This window comes from Bufo bufo, chromosome 7, assembly GCF_905171765.1.
Source record: "Bufo bufo chromosome 7, aBufBuf1.1, whole genome shotgun sequence".
Classification (NCBI taxonomy): domain Eukaryota; kingdom Metazoa; phylum Chordata; class Amphibia; order Anura; family Bufonidae; genus Bufo; species Bufo bufo.
Genome location: NC_053395.1, coordinates 219,769,470 through 219,788,134, shown reverse-complemented (window position 1 = coordinate 219,788,134; position 18,665 = coordinate 219,769,470). Strand labels below are relative to the sequence as shown.

General features: G+C 45.1%; 1 protein-coding gene across 3 annotated transcripts in view; it reads right to left on the bottom strand.

The window, feature by feature from the left end:
* Window positions 1-16,369: 16,369 nt before the first annotated feature.
* Window positions 16,370-18,665, bottom strand: part of SPEG (striated muscle enriched protein kinase) — a 236,068-nt gene continuing 233,772 nt past the window's right edge. For all 3 annotated transcript variants that reach the window (XM_040441587.1, XM_040441588.1, XM_040441589.1), the window contains one exon: window positions 16,370-18,285. In XM_040441587.1, coding sequence (XP_040297521.1) covers window positions 18,072-18,285 — 214 coding nt within the window. In that variant the 3' untranslated portion in view covers window positions 16,370-18,071. The remainder of the gene's footprint in view (window positions 18,286-18,665) is intronic.

Sequence of the window (18,665 nt, the reverse complement as noted above, 5' to 3'; positions counted from 1 at the left end):
CTGTCAATTTGCACGGGACTACAACATGGGGCAGTTTTAATTTTTTTTCCAGGGCCACTTTAAGTTTCCAGTTCTCCCCTGCATACGTCCTCTTTTTCCCAGTCATGTCCTCGTTCTGGAACCTAAAAAGAATTGTCCAGGGAGGGTTTATAAATTACCAACAACGTCCGCTGGGCGGGCACTATAAACTGCTACAGTGAAGGGCCTATGATGACATCACAGTCATGTGATCATTGCAAGATGGGCCAGAGCTCAGCAGTGAAGAGAAGTGGTAGGGACCTGTGATGATGTCATCATAATGTGATCAGTACTAACAAGGGCGGAACTCAGCAGTGGAGAAGTGGTAAGGACCTGTGATGATGTCATCATCATGTGATCAGTACTAGCAAGGGCGGAGCTCAGAGTCAGAAGTGGAGAAGATTTTAGCCTGAGAAACTTTGGAAGTTGTAGTTCTCTCCTCTTATACACCCTCTCTGAATTGTTTTCAGATATCCCATAATAACGGCCTGGACATGGGCGTCCACAGAAATTTTTCTGGGGGCATAATTTTATTGACATCCATGTACTGCTTGTTTCTTAGAATGTAATGAAGGGGAGGGGCATATTCATTATCACAAAGTATAATAACGCATGAGCTGTGCAGTGGCGGATCCAGAGCCTGGTCTCGGGAGGGGCACTTCCAGATTATTTTCTGTCCGCCGCCACAAAACAATGGTGCTTAAAGAACAGACTACACAGTGTAGCGGTATACTGTATATTGTATGGCACAGTGTAGAGGTATACTGTATATTGTGGGGCACAGTGTAGAGGTATACTGTATATTGTGTGGCACAGTGTAGCGGTATACTGTACATTGTGGGGCACAGTGTAGAGGTATACTGTACATTGTGGGGCACAGTGTAGAGGTATACTGTACATTGTGGGGCACAGTGTAGTGGTATACTGTACATTGTGTGGTACAGTGTAGCGGTATACTGTATATTGTGTGGCACAGTGTAGAGGTATACTGTATATTGTGAGGCACAGTGTAGAGGTATACTGTACATTGTGTGGCACAGTGTAGCGGTATACTGTACATTGTGTGGCACAGTGTAGCGGTATACTGTACATTGTGTGGCACAGTGTAGAGGTATACTGTATATTGTGTGGCACAGTGTAGAGGTATACTGTATATTGTGGGGCACAGTGTAGAGGTATACTGTATATTGTGGGGCACAGTGTAGAGGTATACTGTATATTGTGTGGCACAGTGTAGAGGTATACTGTACATTGTGTGGCACAGTGTAGCGGTATACTGTACATTGTGTGGCACAGTGTAGAGGTATACTGTACATTGTGGGGCACAGTGTAGAGGTATACTGTACATTGTGTGGCACAGTGTAGAGGTATACTGTACATTGTGTGGCACAGTGTAGCGGTATACTGTATATTGTGGGGCACAGTGTAGAGATATACTGTATATTGTGGGGCACAGTGTAGAGGTATACTGTATATTGTGTGGCACAGTGTAGAGGTATACTGTACATTGTGTGGCACAGTGTAGCGGTATACTGTACATTGTGTGGCACAGTGTAGAGGTATACTGTACATTGTGTGGCACAGTGTAGAGGTATACTGTACATTGTGTGGCACAGTGTAGCGGTATACTGTACATTGTGTGGCACAGTGTAGCGGAATACTGTACATTGTGTGGCACAGTGTAGAGGTATACTGTATATTGTGTGGCACAGTGTAGAGGTATACTGTACATTGTGTGGCACAGTGTAGAGGTATACTGTATATTGTGTGGCACAGTGTAGAGGTATACTGTACATTGTGTGGCACAGTGTAGCGGTATACTGTATATTGTGTGGCACAGTGTAGAGGTATACTGTATATTGTGTGGCACAGTGTAGAGGTATACTGTACATTGTGTGGCACAGTGTAGAGGTATACTTTATATTGTGTGGCACAGTGTAGCGGTATACTGTACATTGTGTGGCACAGTGTAGCGGTATACTGTATATTGTGTGGCACAGTGTAGCGGTATACTGTATATTGTGTGGCACAGTGTAGAGGTATACTGTATATTGTGTGGCACAGTGTAGAGGTATACTGTATATTGTGTGGCACAGTGTAGAGGTATACTGTACATTGTGGGGCACAGTGTAGAGGTATACTGTACATTGTGTGGCACAGTGTAGAGGTATACTGTATATTGTGTGGCACAGTGTAGCGGTATACTGTACATTGTGTGGCACAGTGTAGCGGTATACTGTATATTGTGTGGCACAGTGTAGAGGTATACTGTACATTGTGTGGCACAGTGTAGAGGTATACTGTATATTGTGTGGTACAGTGTAGAGGTATACTGTACATTGTGTGGCACAGTGTAGCGGTATACTGTACATTGTGTGGCACAGTGTAGAGGTATACTGTATATTGTGTGGCACAGTGTAGAGGTATACTGTATATTGTGGTGCACAATGTAGAGGTATACTGTATATTGTGTGTCACAGTGTAGAGGTATAATGTATGTTGTGTGGCACAGTGTAGAGGTATACTGTATATTGTGTGGCACAGTGTAGAGGTATACTGTATATTGTGGGGCACAGTGTAGAGGTATACTGTATATTTTGTGGCACAGTGTAGTGGTATACTGTACATTGTGTGGCACAGTGTAGAGGTATACTGTATATTGTGTGGCACAGTGTAGAGGTATACTGTATATTGTGTGGCACAGTGTAGAGGTATACTGTACATTGTGGGGCACAGTGTAGAGGTATACTGTACATTGTGGGGCACAGTGTAGCGGCATACTGTACATTGTGGGGCACAGTGTAGAGGTATACTGTACATTGTGTGGCACAGTGTAGAGGTATACTGTACATTGTGTGGCACAGTGTAGCGGTATACTGTACATTGTGTGGAACAGTGTAGCGGAATACTGTACATTGTGTGGCACAGTGTAGAGGTATACTGTATATTGTGTGGCACAGTGTAGAGGTATACTGTACATTGTGTGGCACAGTGTAGAGGTATACTGTACATTGTGTGGCACAGTGTAGAGGTATACTGTATATTGTGTGGCACACTGTAGAGGTATACTGTACATTGTGTGGCACAGTGTAGAGGTATACTGTACATTGTGTGGCACAGTGTAGCGGTATACTGTACATTGTGTGGCACAGTGTAGAGGTATACTGTATATTGTGTGGCACAGTGTAGAGGTATACTGTATATTGTGTGGCACACTGTAGAGGTATACTGTACATTGTGTGGCACAGTGTAGAGGTATACTGTACATTGTGTGGCACAGTGTAGCGGTATACTGTACATTGTGTGGCACAGTGTAGAGGTATACTGTATATTGTGTGGCACAGTGTAGAGATATACTGTATATTGTGGGGCACAGTGTAGAGGTATACTGTATATTGTGGGGCACAGTGTAGAGGTATACTGTATATTGTGTGGCACAGTGTAGAGGTATACTGTACATTGTGTGGCACAGTGTAGCGGTATACTGTACATTGTGTGGCACAGTGTAGAGGTATACTGTACATTGTGGGGCACAGTGTAGAGGTATACTGTACATTGTGTGGCACAGTGTAGAGGTATACTGTACATTGTGTGGCACAGTGTAGCGGTATACTGTATATTGTGGGGCACAGTGTAGAGATATACTGTATATTGTGGGGCACAGTGTAGAGGTATACTGTATATTGTGTGGCACAGTGTAGAGGTATACTGTACATTGTGTGGCACAGTGTAGCGGTATACTGTACATTGTGTGGCACAGTGTAGAGGTATACTGTACATTGTGTGGCACAGTGTAGAGGTATACTGTACATTGTGTGGCACAGTGTAGCGGTATACTGTACATTGTGTGGCACAGTGTAGCGGAATACTGTACATTGTGTGGCACAGTGTAGAGGTATACTGTATATTGTGTGGCACAGTGTAGAGGTATACTGTATATTGTGTGGCACAGTGTAGAGGTATACTGTATATTGTGTGGCACAGTGTAGAGGTATACTGTACATTGTGTGGCACAGTGTAGCGGTATACTGTATATTGTGTGGCACAGTGTAGAGGTATACTGTATATTGTGTGGCACAGTGTAGAGGTATACTGTACATTGTGTGGCACAGTGTAGCGGTATACTTTATATTGTGTGGCACAGTGTAGCGGTATACTGTACATTGTGTGGCACAGTGTAGAGGTATACTGTATATTGTGGTGCACAGTGTAGAGGTATACTGTATATTGTGAGTCACAGAGTAGAGGTATAATGTATGTTGTGTTGCACAGTGTAGAGGTATACTGTATATTGTGTGGCACAGTGTAGAGGTATACTGTATATTGTGGGGCACAGTGTAGAGGTATACTGTATATTTTGTGGCACAGTGTAGTGGTATACTGTACATTGTGTGGCACAGTGTAGAGGTATACTGTATATTGTGTGGCACAGTGTAGAGGTATACTGTATATTGTGTGGCACAGTGTAGAGGTATACTGTACATTGTGGGGCACAGTGTAGAGGTATACTGTACATTGTGGGGCACAGTGTAGCGGCATACTGTACATTGTGGGGCACAGTGTAGAGGTATACTGTACATTGTGTGGCACAGTGTGGAGGTATACTGTACATTGTGTGGCACAGTGTAGCGGTATACTGTATATTGTGTGGCACAGTGTAGAGGTATACTGTACATTGTGTGGCACAGTGTAGGGGAATACTGTACATTGTGTGGCACAGTGTAGAGGTATACTGTATATTGTGTGGCACAGTGTAGAGGTATACTGTACATTGTGTGGCACAGTGTAGAGGTATACTGTACATTGTGTGGCACAGTGTAGAGGTATACTGTACATTGTGTGGCACAGTGTAGAGGTATACTGTACATTGTGTGGCACAGTGTAGAGGTATACTGTACATTGTGTGGCACAGTGTAGCGGTATACTGTACATTGTGTGGCACAGTGTAGAGGTATACTGTATATTGTGTGGCACAGTGTAGAAGTATACTGTATATTGTGTGGCACAGTGTAGAGGTAAACTGTACATTGTGTGGCACAGTGTAGCGGTATACTGTACATTGTGGGGCACAGTGTAGAGGTATACTGTATATTGTGGGGCACAGTGTAGAGGTATACTGTATATTGTGGTGCACAGTGTAGAGGTATACTGTATATTGTGTGTCACAGTGTAGAGGTATAATGTACATTGTGTGGCACAGTGTAGCGGTATTCTGTACATTGTGTGGCACAGTGTAGCGGTATACTGTATATTGTGGGGCACAGTGTAGCGGTATACTGTACATTGTGTGGCACAGTGTAGCGGTATACTGTACATTGTGTGGCAGAGTGTAGAGGTATACTGTATATTGTGTGGCACAGTGTAGAGGTATACTGTATATTGTGGTGCACAGTGTAGAGGTATACTGTATATTGTGTGTCACAGTGTAGAGGTATACTGTACGTTGTGTGGCACAGTGTAGAGGTATACTGTATGTTGTGTGGCACAGTGTAGAGGTATACTGTATATTGTGTGGCACAGAGTAGAGGTATACTGTATATTGTGGGGCACAGTGTAGAGGTATACTGTATATTTTGTGGCACAGTGTAGTGGTACACTGTACATTGTGTGGCACAGTGTAGAGGTATACTGTATATTGTGTGGCACAGTGTAGAGGTATACTGTATATTGTGAGGCACAGTGTAGAGGTATACTGTACATTGTGGGGCACAGTGTAGAGGTATACTGTACATTGTGGGGCACAGTGTAGAGGTATACTGTATATTGTGGGGCACAGTGTAGCGGTATACTGTACATTGTGTGGCACAGTGTAGCGGTATACTGTACATTGTGTGGCACAGTGTAGAGGTATACTGTACATTGTGGGGCACAGTGTAGAGGCATACTGTACATTGTGGGGCACAGTGTAGAGGTATACTGTACATTGTGTGGCACAGTGTAGCGGTATACTGTACATTGTGTGGCACAGTGTAGAGGTATACTGTACATTGTGTGGCACAGTGTAGAGGTATACTGTACATTGTGTGGCACAGTGTAGAGGAATACTGTATATTGTGTGGCACAGTGTAGAGGTATACTGTACATTGTGGGGCACAGTGTAGAGGTATACTGTATATTGTGGGGCACAGTGTAGAGGTATACTGTATTTTGTGTGGCACAGTGTAGCGGTATACTGTATATTGTGGGGCACAGTGTAGATGTATACTGTATATTGTGGGGCACAGTGTAGATGTATACTGTATATTGTGTGGCACAGTGTAGAGGTATACTGTACATTGTGTGGCACAGTGTAGAGGTATACTGTACATTGTGTGGCACAGTGTAGAGGTATACTGTACATTGTGTGGCACAGTGTAGCGGTATACTGTACATTGTGTGGCACAGTGTAGCAGTATACTGTACATTGTGTGGCACAGTGTAGAGGTATACTGTATATTGTGTGGCACAGTGTAGAGGTATACTGTATATTGTGGTGCACAGTGTAGAGGTATACTGTATATTGTGTGTCACAGTGTAGAGGTATAATGTATGTTGTGTGGCACAGTGTAGAGGTATACTGTATATTGTGTGGCACAGTGTAGAGGTATACTGTATATTGTGGGGCACAGTGTAGAGGTATACTGTACGTTGTGTGGCACAGTGTAGAGGTATACTGTATGTTGTGTGGCACAGTGTAGAGGTATACTGTATATTGTGTGGCACAGAGTAGAGGTATACTGTATATTGTGGGGCACAGTGTAGAGGTATACTGTATATTTTGTGGCACAGTGTAGTGGTACACTGTACATTGTGTGGCACAGTGTAGAGGTATACTGTATATTGTGTGGCACAGTGTAGAGGTATACTGTATATTGTGAGGCACAGTGTAGAGGTATACTGTACATTGTGGGGCACAGTGTAGAGGTATACTGTACATTGTGGGGCACAGTGTAGAGGTATACTGTACATTGTGGGGCACAGTGTAGCGGCATACTGTACATTGTGGGGCACAGTGTAGAGGCATACTGTATATTGTGGGGCACAGTGTAGCGGTATACTGTACATTGTGTGGCACAGTGTAGCGGTATACTGTACATTGTGTGGCACAGTGTAGAGGTATACTGTACATTGTGAGGCACAGTGTAGAGGCATACTGTACATTGTGGGGCACAGTGTAGAGGTATACTGTACATTGTGTGGCACAGTGTAGCGGTATACTGTACATTGTGTGGCACAGTGTAGAGGTATACTGTACATTGTGTGGCACAGTGTAGAGGTATACTGTACATTGTGTGGCACAGTGTAGAGGTATACTGTATATTGTGTGGCACAGTGTAGAGGTATACTGTACATTGTGGGGCACAGTGTAGAGGTATACTGTATATTGTGGGGCACAGTGTAGAGGTATACTGTATTTTGTGTGGCACAGTGTAGCGGTATACTGTATATTGTGGGGCACAGTGTAGATGTATACTGTATATTGTGGGGCACAGTGTAGATGTATACTGTATATTGTGTGGCACAGTGTAGAGGTATACTGTACATTGTGTGGCACAGTGTAGAGGTATACTGTACATTGTGTGGCACAGTGTAGCGGTATACTGTACATTGTGTGGCACAGTGTAGCGGTATACTGTACATTGTGTGGCACAGTGTAGAGGTATACTGTATATTGTGTGGCACAGTGTAGAGGTATACTGTATATTGTGGTGCACAGTGTAGAGGTATACTGTATATTGTGTGTCACAGTGTAGAGGTATAATGTATGTTGTGTGGCACAGTGTAGAGGTATACTGTATATTGTGTGGCACAGTGTAGAGGTATACTGTATATTGTGGGGCACAGTGTAGAGGTATACTGTATATTTTGTGGCACAGTGTAGTGGTATACTGTACATTGTGTGGCACAGTGTAGAGGTATACTGTATATTGTGTGGCACAGTGTAGAGGTATACTGTATATTGTGTGGCACAGTGTAGAGGTATACTGTACATTGTGGGGCACAGTGTAGAGGTATACTGTACATTGTGGGGCACAGTGTAGCGGCATACTGTACATTGTGGGGCACAGTGTAGAGGTATACTGTACATTGTGTGGCACAGTGTAGAGGTATACTGTACATTGTGTGGCACAGTGTAGCGGTATACTGTACATTGTGTGGCACAGTGTAGCGGAATACTGTACATTGTGTGGCACAGTGTAGAGGTATACTGTATATTGTGTGGCACAGTGTAGAGGTATACTGTACATTGTGTGGCACAGTGTAGAGGTATACTGTACATTGTGTGGCACAGTGTAGAGGTATACTGTATATTGTGTGGCACACTGTAGAGGTATACTGTACATTGTGTGGCACAGTATAGAGGTATACTGTACATTGTGTGGCACAGTGTAGCGGTATACTGTACATTGTGTGGCACAGTGTAGAGGTATACTGTATATTGTGTGGCACAGTGTAGAGGTATACTGTATATTGTGGGGCACAGTGTAGAGGTATACTGTATATTGTGTGGCACAGTGTAGAGGTATACTGTACATTGTGTGGCACAGTGTAGCGGTATACTGTACATTGTGTGGCACAGTGTAGAGGTATACTGTACATTGTGGGGCACAGTGTAGAGGTATACTCTACATTGTGTGGCACAGTGTAGAGGTATACTGTACATTGTTTGGCACAGTGTAGCGGTATACTGTATATTGTGGGGCACAGTGTAGAGATATACTGTATATTGTGGGGCACAGTGTAGAGGTATACTGTATATTGTGTGGCACAGTGTAGAGGTATACTGTACATTGTGTGGCACAGTGTAGCGGTATACTGTACATTGTGTGGCACAGTGTAGAGGTATACTGTACATTGTGTGGCACAGTGTAGCGGTATACTGTACATTGTGTGGCACAGTGTAGCGGAATACTGTACATTGTGTGGCACAGTGTAGAGGTATACTGTATATTGTGTGGCACAGTGTAGAGGTATACTGTATATTGTGTGGCACAGTGTAGAGGTATACTGTATATTGTGTGGCACAGTGAAGAGGTATACTGTACATTGTGTGGCACAGTGTAGCGGTATACTGTATATTGTGTGGCACAGTGTAGAGGTATACTGTATATTGTGTGGCACAGTGTAGAGGTATACTGTACATTGTGTGGCACAGTGTAGCGGTATACTTTATATTGTGTGGCACAGTGTAGCGGTGTACTGTACATTGTGTGGCACAGTGTAGCGGTATACTGTATATTGTGTGGCACAGTGTAGAGGTATACTGTATATTGTGTGGTACAGTGTAGAGGTATACTGTACATTGTGTGGCACAGTGTAGCGGTATACTGTACATTGTGTGGCACAGTGTAGAGGTATACTGTATATTGTGTGGCACAGTGTAGAGGTATACTGTATATTGTGGTGCACAGTGTAGAGGTATACTGTATATTGTGTGTCACAGTGTAGAGGTATAATGTATGTTGTGTGGCACAGTGTAGAGGTATACTGTATATTGTGTGGCACAGTGTAGAGGTATACTGTATATTGTGGGGCACAGTGTAGAGGTATACTGTATATTTTGTGGCACAGTGTAGTGGTATACTGTACATTGTGTGGCACAGTGTAGAGGTATACTGTATATTGTGTGGCACAGTGTAGAGGTATACTGTATATTGTGTGGCACAGTGTAGAGGTATACTGTACATTGTGGGGCACAGTGTAGAGGTATACTATACATTGTGGGGCACAGTGTAGCGGCATACTGTACATTGTGGGGCACAGTGTAGAGGTATACTGTACATTGTGTGGCACAGTGTAGAGGTATACTGTACATTGTGTGGCACAGTGTAGCGGTATACTGTATATTGTGTGGCACAGTGTAGAGGTATACTGTACATTGTGTGGCACAGTGTAGAGGTATACTGTATATTGTGTGGCACAGTGTAGATGTATACTGTATATTGTTGGGCACAGTGTAGAGGTATACTGTATATTGTGGGGCACAGTGTAGATGTATACTGTATATTGTGGGGCACAGTGTAGAGGTATACTGTATATTGTGGGGCACAGTGTAGAGGTATACTGTATTTTGTGGGGCACAGTGTAGAGGTATACTGTACATTGTGTGGCACAGTGTAGAGGTATACTTTACATTGTGTGGCACAGTGTAGAGGTATACTGCATATTGTGTGGCACAGTGTAGAGGTATACTGTATATTGTGTGGCACAGTGTAGTGGTATACTGTATATTGTGTGGCACAGTGTAGAGGTATACTGTATATTGTGTGGCACAGTGTAGAGGTATACTGTATATTGTGTGGCACAGTGTACAGGTATACTGTATATTGTGTGGCACAGTGTAGAGGTATACTGTATATTGTGTGGCACAGTGTACAGGTATACTGTATATTGTGTGGCACAGTGTACAGGTATACTGTACATTGTGGGGCACAGTGTAGAGGTATACTGTACATTGTGGGGCACAGTGTAAAAGGTATACTGTATATTGTGTGGCACAGTGTAGAGGTATACTGTATATTGTGTGGCACAGTGTAGAGGTATACTGTACATTGTGGGGCACAGTGTAGAGGTATACTGTACATTGTGGGGCACAGTGTAGAGGTATACTGTATATTGTGTGGCACAGTGTAGAGGTATACTGCATATTGTGGGGCACAGTGTAGAGGTATACTGTATATTGTGGGGCACAGTGTAGAGGTATACTGTACATTGTGTGGCACAGTGTAGAGGTATACTGTATATTGTGGGGCACAGTGTAGAGGTATACTGTATATTGTGTGGCACAGTGTAGCGGTATATTGTACATTGTGGGGCACAGTGTAGAGGTATACTGTACATTGTGGGGCACAGTGTGGCGGTATACTGTATATTGTGTGGCACAGTGTAGAGGTATACTGTATATTGTGGGGCACAATGTAGAGGTATACTGTACATTGTGTGGCACAGTGTAGAGGTATACTGTATATTGTGGGGCACAGTGTGGCGGTATACTGTATATTGTGGGGCACAGTGTAGAGGTATACTGTACATTGTGGGGCACAGTGTGGCGGTATACTGTATATTGTGGGGCACAGTGTAGCGGTATACTGTATATTGTGGGGCACAGTGTAGAGGTATACTGTATATTGTGTGGCACAGTGTAGAGGTATACTCTATATTGTGGGGCACAGTGTAGCAGTATACTGTATATTGTGGGGCACAGTATAGAAGTATACTGTATATTGTGTGGCACAGTGTAGAGGTATACTGTACATTGTGCGGCACAGTGTAGCGGTATACTGTACATTGTGGGGCACAGTGTAGAGGTATACTGTACATTGTGGGGCACAGTGTAGAGGTATACTGTATATTGTGGGGCATAGTGTAGCGGTATACTGTATATTGTGTGGCACAGTGTAGAGGTATACTGTATATTGTGGGGCACAGTGTAGCGGTATACTGTATTTTGTGTGGCACAGTGTAGAGGTATACTGTATATTGTGTGGCACAGTGTAGCGGTATACTGTACATTGTGGGGCACAGTGTAGCGGTATACTGTACATTGTGGAGCATAGTGTAGAGGTATACTGTACATTGTGTGGCACAGTGTAGAGGTATACTGTATATTGTGTGGCACAGTGTAGAGGTATACTGTATATTGTGTGGCACAGTGTAGAGGTGTACTGTATATTGTGTGGCACAGTGTAGAGGTATACTGTATATTGTGTGGCACAGTGTAGAGGTATACTGTATATTGTGTGGCACAGTGTAGAGGTATACTGTATATTGTGTGGCACAGTGTAGAGGTATACTGTACATTGTGTGGCACAGTGTAGAGGTATACTGTATATTGTGTGGCACAGTGTAGAGGTATACTGTATATTGTGTGGCACAGTGTAGAGGTATACTGTATATTGTGTGGCACAGTGTAGAGGTATACTGTATATTGTGTGGCACAGTGTAGAGGTATACTGTATATTGTGTGGCACAGTGTAGAGGTATACTGTATATTGTGTGGCACAGTGTAGAGGTATACTGTACATTGTGTGGCACAGTGTAGAGGTGTACTGTATATTGTGTGGCACAGTGTAGAGGTATACTGTATATTGTGTGGCACAGTGTAGAGGTATACTGTATATTGTGTGGCACAGTGTAGAGGTATACTGTATATTGTGTGGCACAGTGGATGCTACATGTGTATAACAAACATATTTCACATGCAAACTTACAGTTACTTGGCACTTGGGGATCTCGGACGCCACTTCCACACTTTGGCCGGGGGCTCGGCGGAGCTGATGTTGTGTTTTATCCTAATGAGAAATATTTCATAATACGGATTTGGAGAAGGGGCAGAGGGATAGCAGAGCAGGGAGAGGCTGGTGCTGCTACTAGGGGGTCATACCATGGGGGAGTAATAAAGCCCACCATAATGTCCCCCCCAGTAGTAATAATTCTCCTTATAATGTGACAGTGCAAAAAATACCCCTTTGTAATGCCCCCAGTTGAGCTAATGTCCCCATAGTGCCCCCATAATGTGCCAGTATAAAATACCCCTATATAGTGCCCCCAGTAAATGCCCCCATAGTGCTCCTCTCCCCCCTTCCTCCTAGTGCCCCCCATAATGTACCAGTATAAAATGCCCCAGTAGATGCCCTCAGTATCCCCATAATTTGCAAGTATAAAATACCCGTTCTTAGTGCCCCCCGTAGATGACTCCATAGTACTCCTCTCCCCCCTTCCCCATAGTACCCACCATGATGTGTCCCAGTATAAAATTCTACTGTAGAGAGCCCCCCATATAAAAAACACCCCTTCTTTGTGGCCTCAGTAGATGCCCCTATAGTGCCCCCAATAATGTGCCAATAATAACAGCCCCCCCATCATGTGCCAGTAATAACAGCCCCCCCATTATGTGCCAGTAATGACAGCCCCCCATCATGTGCCAGTAATGACAGCCCCCCCATCATGTGCCAGTAATGACAGCCCCCCATCATGTGCCAGTAATGACAGCCCCCCCTTGTGCCAGTAATGACAGCCCCCCCCTTGTGCCAGTAATGACAGCCCCCCATCATGTGCCAGTAATGACAGCCCCCCCCCTTGTGCCAGTAATGACAGCCCCCATTATGTGCCAGTAATGACAGCCCCCATTATGTGCCAGTAATGACAGCCCCCCCCTTGTGCCAGTAATGACAGCCCCCATTATGTGCCAGTAATGACAGCCCCCCCCCGCCATTATGTGCCAGTAATGACAGCCCCCATTATGTGCCAGTAATGACAGCCCCCCCCCCATTATGTGCCAGTAGCCACCAGTATTGTACCCAAAAATAAATAAACACTTAGGCCTCTTTCACACGGGCGTTACAGGAACATGAGGAAACGGCGGCCAGTACGCCTAGATCTGGTGGGACGCCACCAGGTACTGGTCCGCTATATATTCTCTACCATACCGAATTATTTTGCATACATTTGACATTTTGTGCTACTTTGTAAAACCTATGGTCAAAGATCCAGGTTTTTGCATAATCCATGTAGTATTATAGAGCCAGCCTGTAGGCTCAGCAATTTGTCCGTCCTAATAGACGGTTTGTGGTACGGGATACCGAAACAGAGAGATCTGGACGGTCGGAGACCCCCCTGGTTGTCTGACCACTCACCTGGTACCGCGCTGAGATCGCATCAGACTCCTACTGCGACCAGATACCTAGACTGCTGCTCTGTGCGACATAGGGGAGACATCGCAACCTGTCTCTAACTGCAAGAGCATCATCATTATTGTATATTGCAAGTAGATTCATATATGACCCACTTTATCCATTGTTGCAAAATTCTGCTCAAATTTATGATTCATGATTCCTTACTATAAACTCCATCTGGACATTTGAGCACTTTCCATCCGACCAGTATCTGGCTCACATTTGATCGATTACATCTCCGTGGGACACGGTTTAGGAGTCTTATATTTTCGGATTGTACTATTTTGTGACCTGGATACCCGGCCTCCGATTGTGAGGTTTTTAGTTTACTACATTTGTCGATTATTATATATTTTTTTATATCTACTATTTTTATATTGTGAATATTTTTTAGTCTGAATAAATAATTGACCGCAATCACTGCCCCAGAGTCCGCTGTATCTGCTCACTCCGTATACAGAGCGCCGCCCTAGATTATGGTCTTTTTTTTATTTTTATAAAACCCAGCATGCTCTAGGTATGGCGTCGTTTTTTAGGCATTTTTCTATTCTTTTTTTTTCAGTTAGTGACAGAGAAGGACAGACTAATGGATGATTAATAGTTAATTATGGCAGCTCTTGGTGCTTTGTCTTCCCCCCACGGAGCCATGATTGTGGGCGCTTCCCGTCGGTGTGTAATACGTACGGCAGATTTCCTCAGTAATAAACACATGTCACCCTCTCCAGCATGTAACAGCTCCTCATATGGACATGCCAGTTATATATAGTGTCTGACTAGGGTCGGAGACACGGCCTGTGTCAGGATGGGGGTTGTAGTGGAAGGAATGTCAGGGCTGCTTCATTTCATTCACAGTATCACTGACATCCTCCAGTCCTAGAATCATCGGCTTCCATCGAGCTGCCCCCAGCAGATTTGCCTTTCCGGACCCTAGGACATCATGGTGACAAAACCCTTAGGCTGGGTGCAGACCTGAGCGTTTTACAGCGCGTTCCTACGCGCTGTAAAACGCTCAACAGGCAAAAACCAATGTTTCCCTATGGGCATGGTTCTCACCTGAGCGTTTTACAGCGCGTACGAACGCGCTGTAAAACGCTCAGGTCTGCACCCAGCCTAAGGGTTTTGTCACCATGATGTCCTAGGGTCCGGAAAGGCAAATCTGCTGGGGGCAAAAAGCGCATATCGAATACGCTCAGGTGTGAACCCAGCCTAAGGTACACAGTGATTTTGGATATTAAAGGGTCTGAACCTTTTGTTTCTCACGGAGATGAGCAGCACCAGCGGTGCCTGAAAATAAAAGTAAGGCCTCATGTACACGACCGTGTGCCAGCCATGCCCGTACCTAATGCACAGGCACCAACCATGAGCCTGCCGTCTGCAGACGCAGATCCATTCACTTGAATGGGGTCCGCGATCCGACAGTCCGTACCGCAAAAAAGTAGAGCATGCACTGCTTTTTTGCAGTCTGGAGGCACGGACAGAAAACCCATGGAAGCACTCCGTAGTGCTTTCGTGGGCTTCCGGATCCCTTCAAGTTGTTTGCGGGCCGCAATAGGGGCACGGACCGGCGCATGAGCCCTTAAAGTGGTTTATGGGTTTAGTGGGGGGCGGAGAGAAGCACAAAGGGTTAAAAATAGACCATACTGACCCTATACCGATTCCCTCTGATGCTGTTCTGACACTGGTTTAGTTCTCATCGTTCTTCACTTCCCGTTCCTGGCTCGACACACACCAAAAATGGCCGGTCAGCCAATCACTGGCCAAGGTGGGTCGCTGCTACTGCCAAGTGATGAACTGAGTGCGCCTTTCCCCCCTGGCACTTCGAGCTGGACCAGCAAGTGAAGAGAAGCAGGCGCCAGAATGGCAGTGGAGGAACGGTGAGGACGAGTATGGTTTATTCTACATTTTTAACGCTTTATGGCCCATTTTTTATTTTATTTTTATAAAACATTTCTCCAGAAACCCCCTTTAATGGCAGATGTTGAGACTGGTCACTAAAAAAGAGAAGGAAAACCAGCCAGAGGAGATGGCACCGTTCTCTACAAGGGATAACTAAGGGTACTTTCACACTTGCGGTTTTCTTTTCCGGCATAGAGTTCCGTCCTAGGGGCTCAATACCGTAAAAGAGCTGATCAGTTTTATCCCCATGCACTATGAATGGAGAGCAAGAGAGACAGAGATAAAACCGCAGCATGCTACGGTTTTATCTCCGGCCAAAAAAACGGAACACTTGCCTGAATGCCGGATCTGTAATTTTTTTCCATAGGGATGTGTAAGTGTCGGATCTGGCATTCAAAATACCGGAATGCCGGATCCGTCCTTCCATGGCGGATCTGTTTTTTCCGGATGACACCGGAAAGACGGATCCGGCATTTCAATGCATTTGTAAGACGGATCGGGATCCTGATCAGTCTTACAAATGCCATCAGTTGGCATACGTTTTGACGGATCCGGCAGGCAGTTCCGGCGACGGTGCCGCAAGTGTGAAAGTAGCCTAAGTAGGTGACTTCATACTGATGCCCCCGATCTGTCTGCTTCAAACCACATGAATGTGGTGACGCCTCCTAGAAGGTTGTGGGGTAGAGCTGTCCAATCCAGTGGTGGCAGGGTGTGATGTCTTCAAAGGCCACCATTTTTTTTATTAGTGCCCCTTTGTCATATGTTTACCCAGAGAAAGAAGAGACAGAGAACACGGCAGCCTCAGCAGTCCAGGTCACACGTGGGGCCCCGTGCGACCTCCGAAACTTTATTTTAGCTTCTTAACTTCTCCACACAGAAAAAAACATGAGGGGAACATTACAAACTCCAGGAAAGCAACACAAATTCTATTAAATAAAAGGAAACATCCTAAGATGTTAGTGAATAAATAAGAAGCTCAAAAGGCAGCTTGGGGCGGGGGAGGGAAGGAGGACGGCTCACCCCCCGCCAACAACTGTACAAACTGCCCCCCTTTCATCGGAGGAGCCCATCCTCCCTCTTCTGGATTACCAGAACCAAATCGTCCTTCTGTTGGAAACATCTCATTGTCCACCTGATCTGGACTCTCCCTCCATTCCAACATACGTGTGTCATTCATGTGCATGTAATTCCACGCTATTTGGGCGGAAGACGTTCGTCCTCGTCCGCGTGGGGGCGATGGTCTGGTATTTTTTTCGAGGACTCTATGTACCTGTAGAGAGGACTTGGGAAATGGGAATTTCATTACCCAGACGTCAAGTAGGGAGCAGAAGAGCAGTGCATGCTGGGAGCAGAGATATCCGATACTTCCAGCATGGAGGAGAACGCTAGTCGAAAGACCCGTTACAGAATGCTTCCTATATTGTAGCAAGTTGCGAATCGATTATACAGTCATGTGACTGCTAGGCTCCACCCAAAATATCAATATTTACATTTTAAGCCTCTTCGTCACTAGTGCCGATGTAGTAATAGAAGATGAGACTCCTGGATCATAAGAATAATTCAACTCCTATTTTTCAATACGATGGCGCGAGAAAAGGCGAAGAAAAATCCTTTTTACTAGTTAAATCAGGATGTTGGGAGTAGTAATCGCCATGAACAAGGGCCATAGGTCTGGTACAGAGCCAGATATTGGATCCCTTAAAGGAAATGTCCAGAGTTGTCCATCATGTTTAGTCCTCTGTCTCTCTCATACACGTAGAAAAACCCCCGAATTCACCAGTAGTCCCTTCCCAACCCCCCGCACTACAAGCGCCATCTTCACAAAGTCAGGACCCACGTCGGCTCATATTTGTCTGCGCTTCCTATGGGTTTTCAAAAACATCCTATCTTTTTGTAAACAAGTATCGCAGGGATACGGCTACCTACGGGTATGTGATTAATAAATACCTACACTGCCCCTTTAACAAAATCTCTCGTCACCCTCATCTAAATAAATTAATAAAAATAAAAAATAAACGATAGAATTAATTACTGCCCTTCTGAATTGCTAAGACCACTTGATTCAACCAGGAATTCCTGGGAAGATCTGTGTAAACGAAGGGTTGTCCAAGACGATCCAGGTGAATTTCCAGCAGAAAGGTTGGTGCCAGAGATCTCACTGACCTGAGGTCCAGAGCGGCAGCTTGAGCTGGTACCAGCGGAGGATGGGCCATTGTGTGTTACATGCATCATGCACCCCCACTTCTTGACTCATCTCTGTCCCCCAGTATCACTGGACTGTTTCACTTCTGTTATTGAGGTATGTTGACCAGCAGTGCTCCAGGAGCCCCCTTGCTCTAGGTTATGTGGGGTCCTCTCTATATACACAGGGTATTTACTGTTCGCGATTGGTCTCTGACCGCTCCCGACTTCCTGGGACTGCTGGCGCCCCACATCATCCAGTGGAATGCACCTCTGGCTCTGTGGCCACCTTCTTTTTTTGTCAAAGTCCTTCCTCCGTGGTCACTGGGTGACAGGTGCTGTGGGCTGTCCACCATGGTAGGAGCGGAGAAGGACTTTGTGCTTGGTAGCGGTGTCCGAGCGTCTCCTCTGTTGCTCCACCAGGAACTCCTTGAGGCGGTTGGTGGTAAAAGTGAGAGTCTGTCGTCGGAGCTTCATCAGATAGGCGTCCTGTAGCCAGGGGTTGGAGAAACATTCTTGTAAGGAGGGACGGCTCCTGTGGACAAAAAAACAGGGAGTAAATTTATAGGGGTTATCCGGGAATTTCATATTGATGACCTATCCTCAGGATAGATCATCAATATCAGATATGGGGATGTCGGACACTCAGGACCCCCACTAATCAGCTGCATGAAGAGGCCGCAGCGCAACATTTGCACCTGAGCCTTTTCCTGGGCCAGAGACGTCACCATAAATCAGTTATGTGGCCTACGAACAGCTCGGCACCATTACAGCGAATAAGGTTGAGTTGCAATACGAAGCAAAGCTGCTATACCGTATGTGTCTCTGTGCTGGGTGAGCTGTGAGGAGGCTGCGGTGCTCACCATAGCTCTAGTGGGTGCTGCAACTTCTAGTGGGTGCAGTATAGAGGATCTG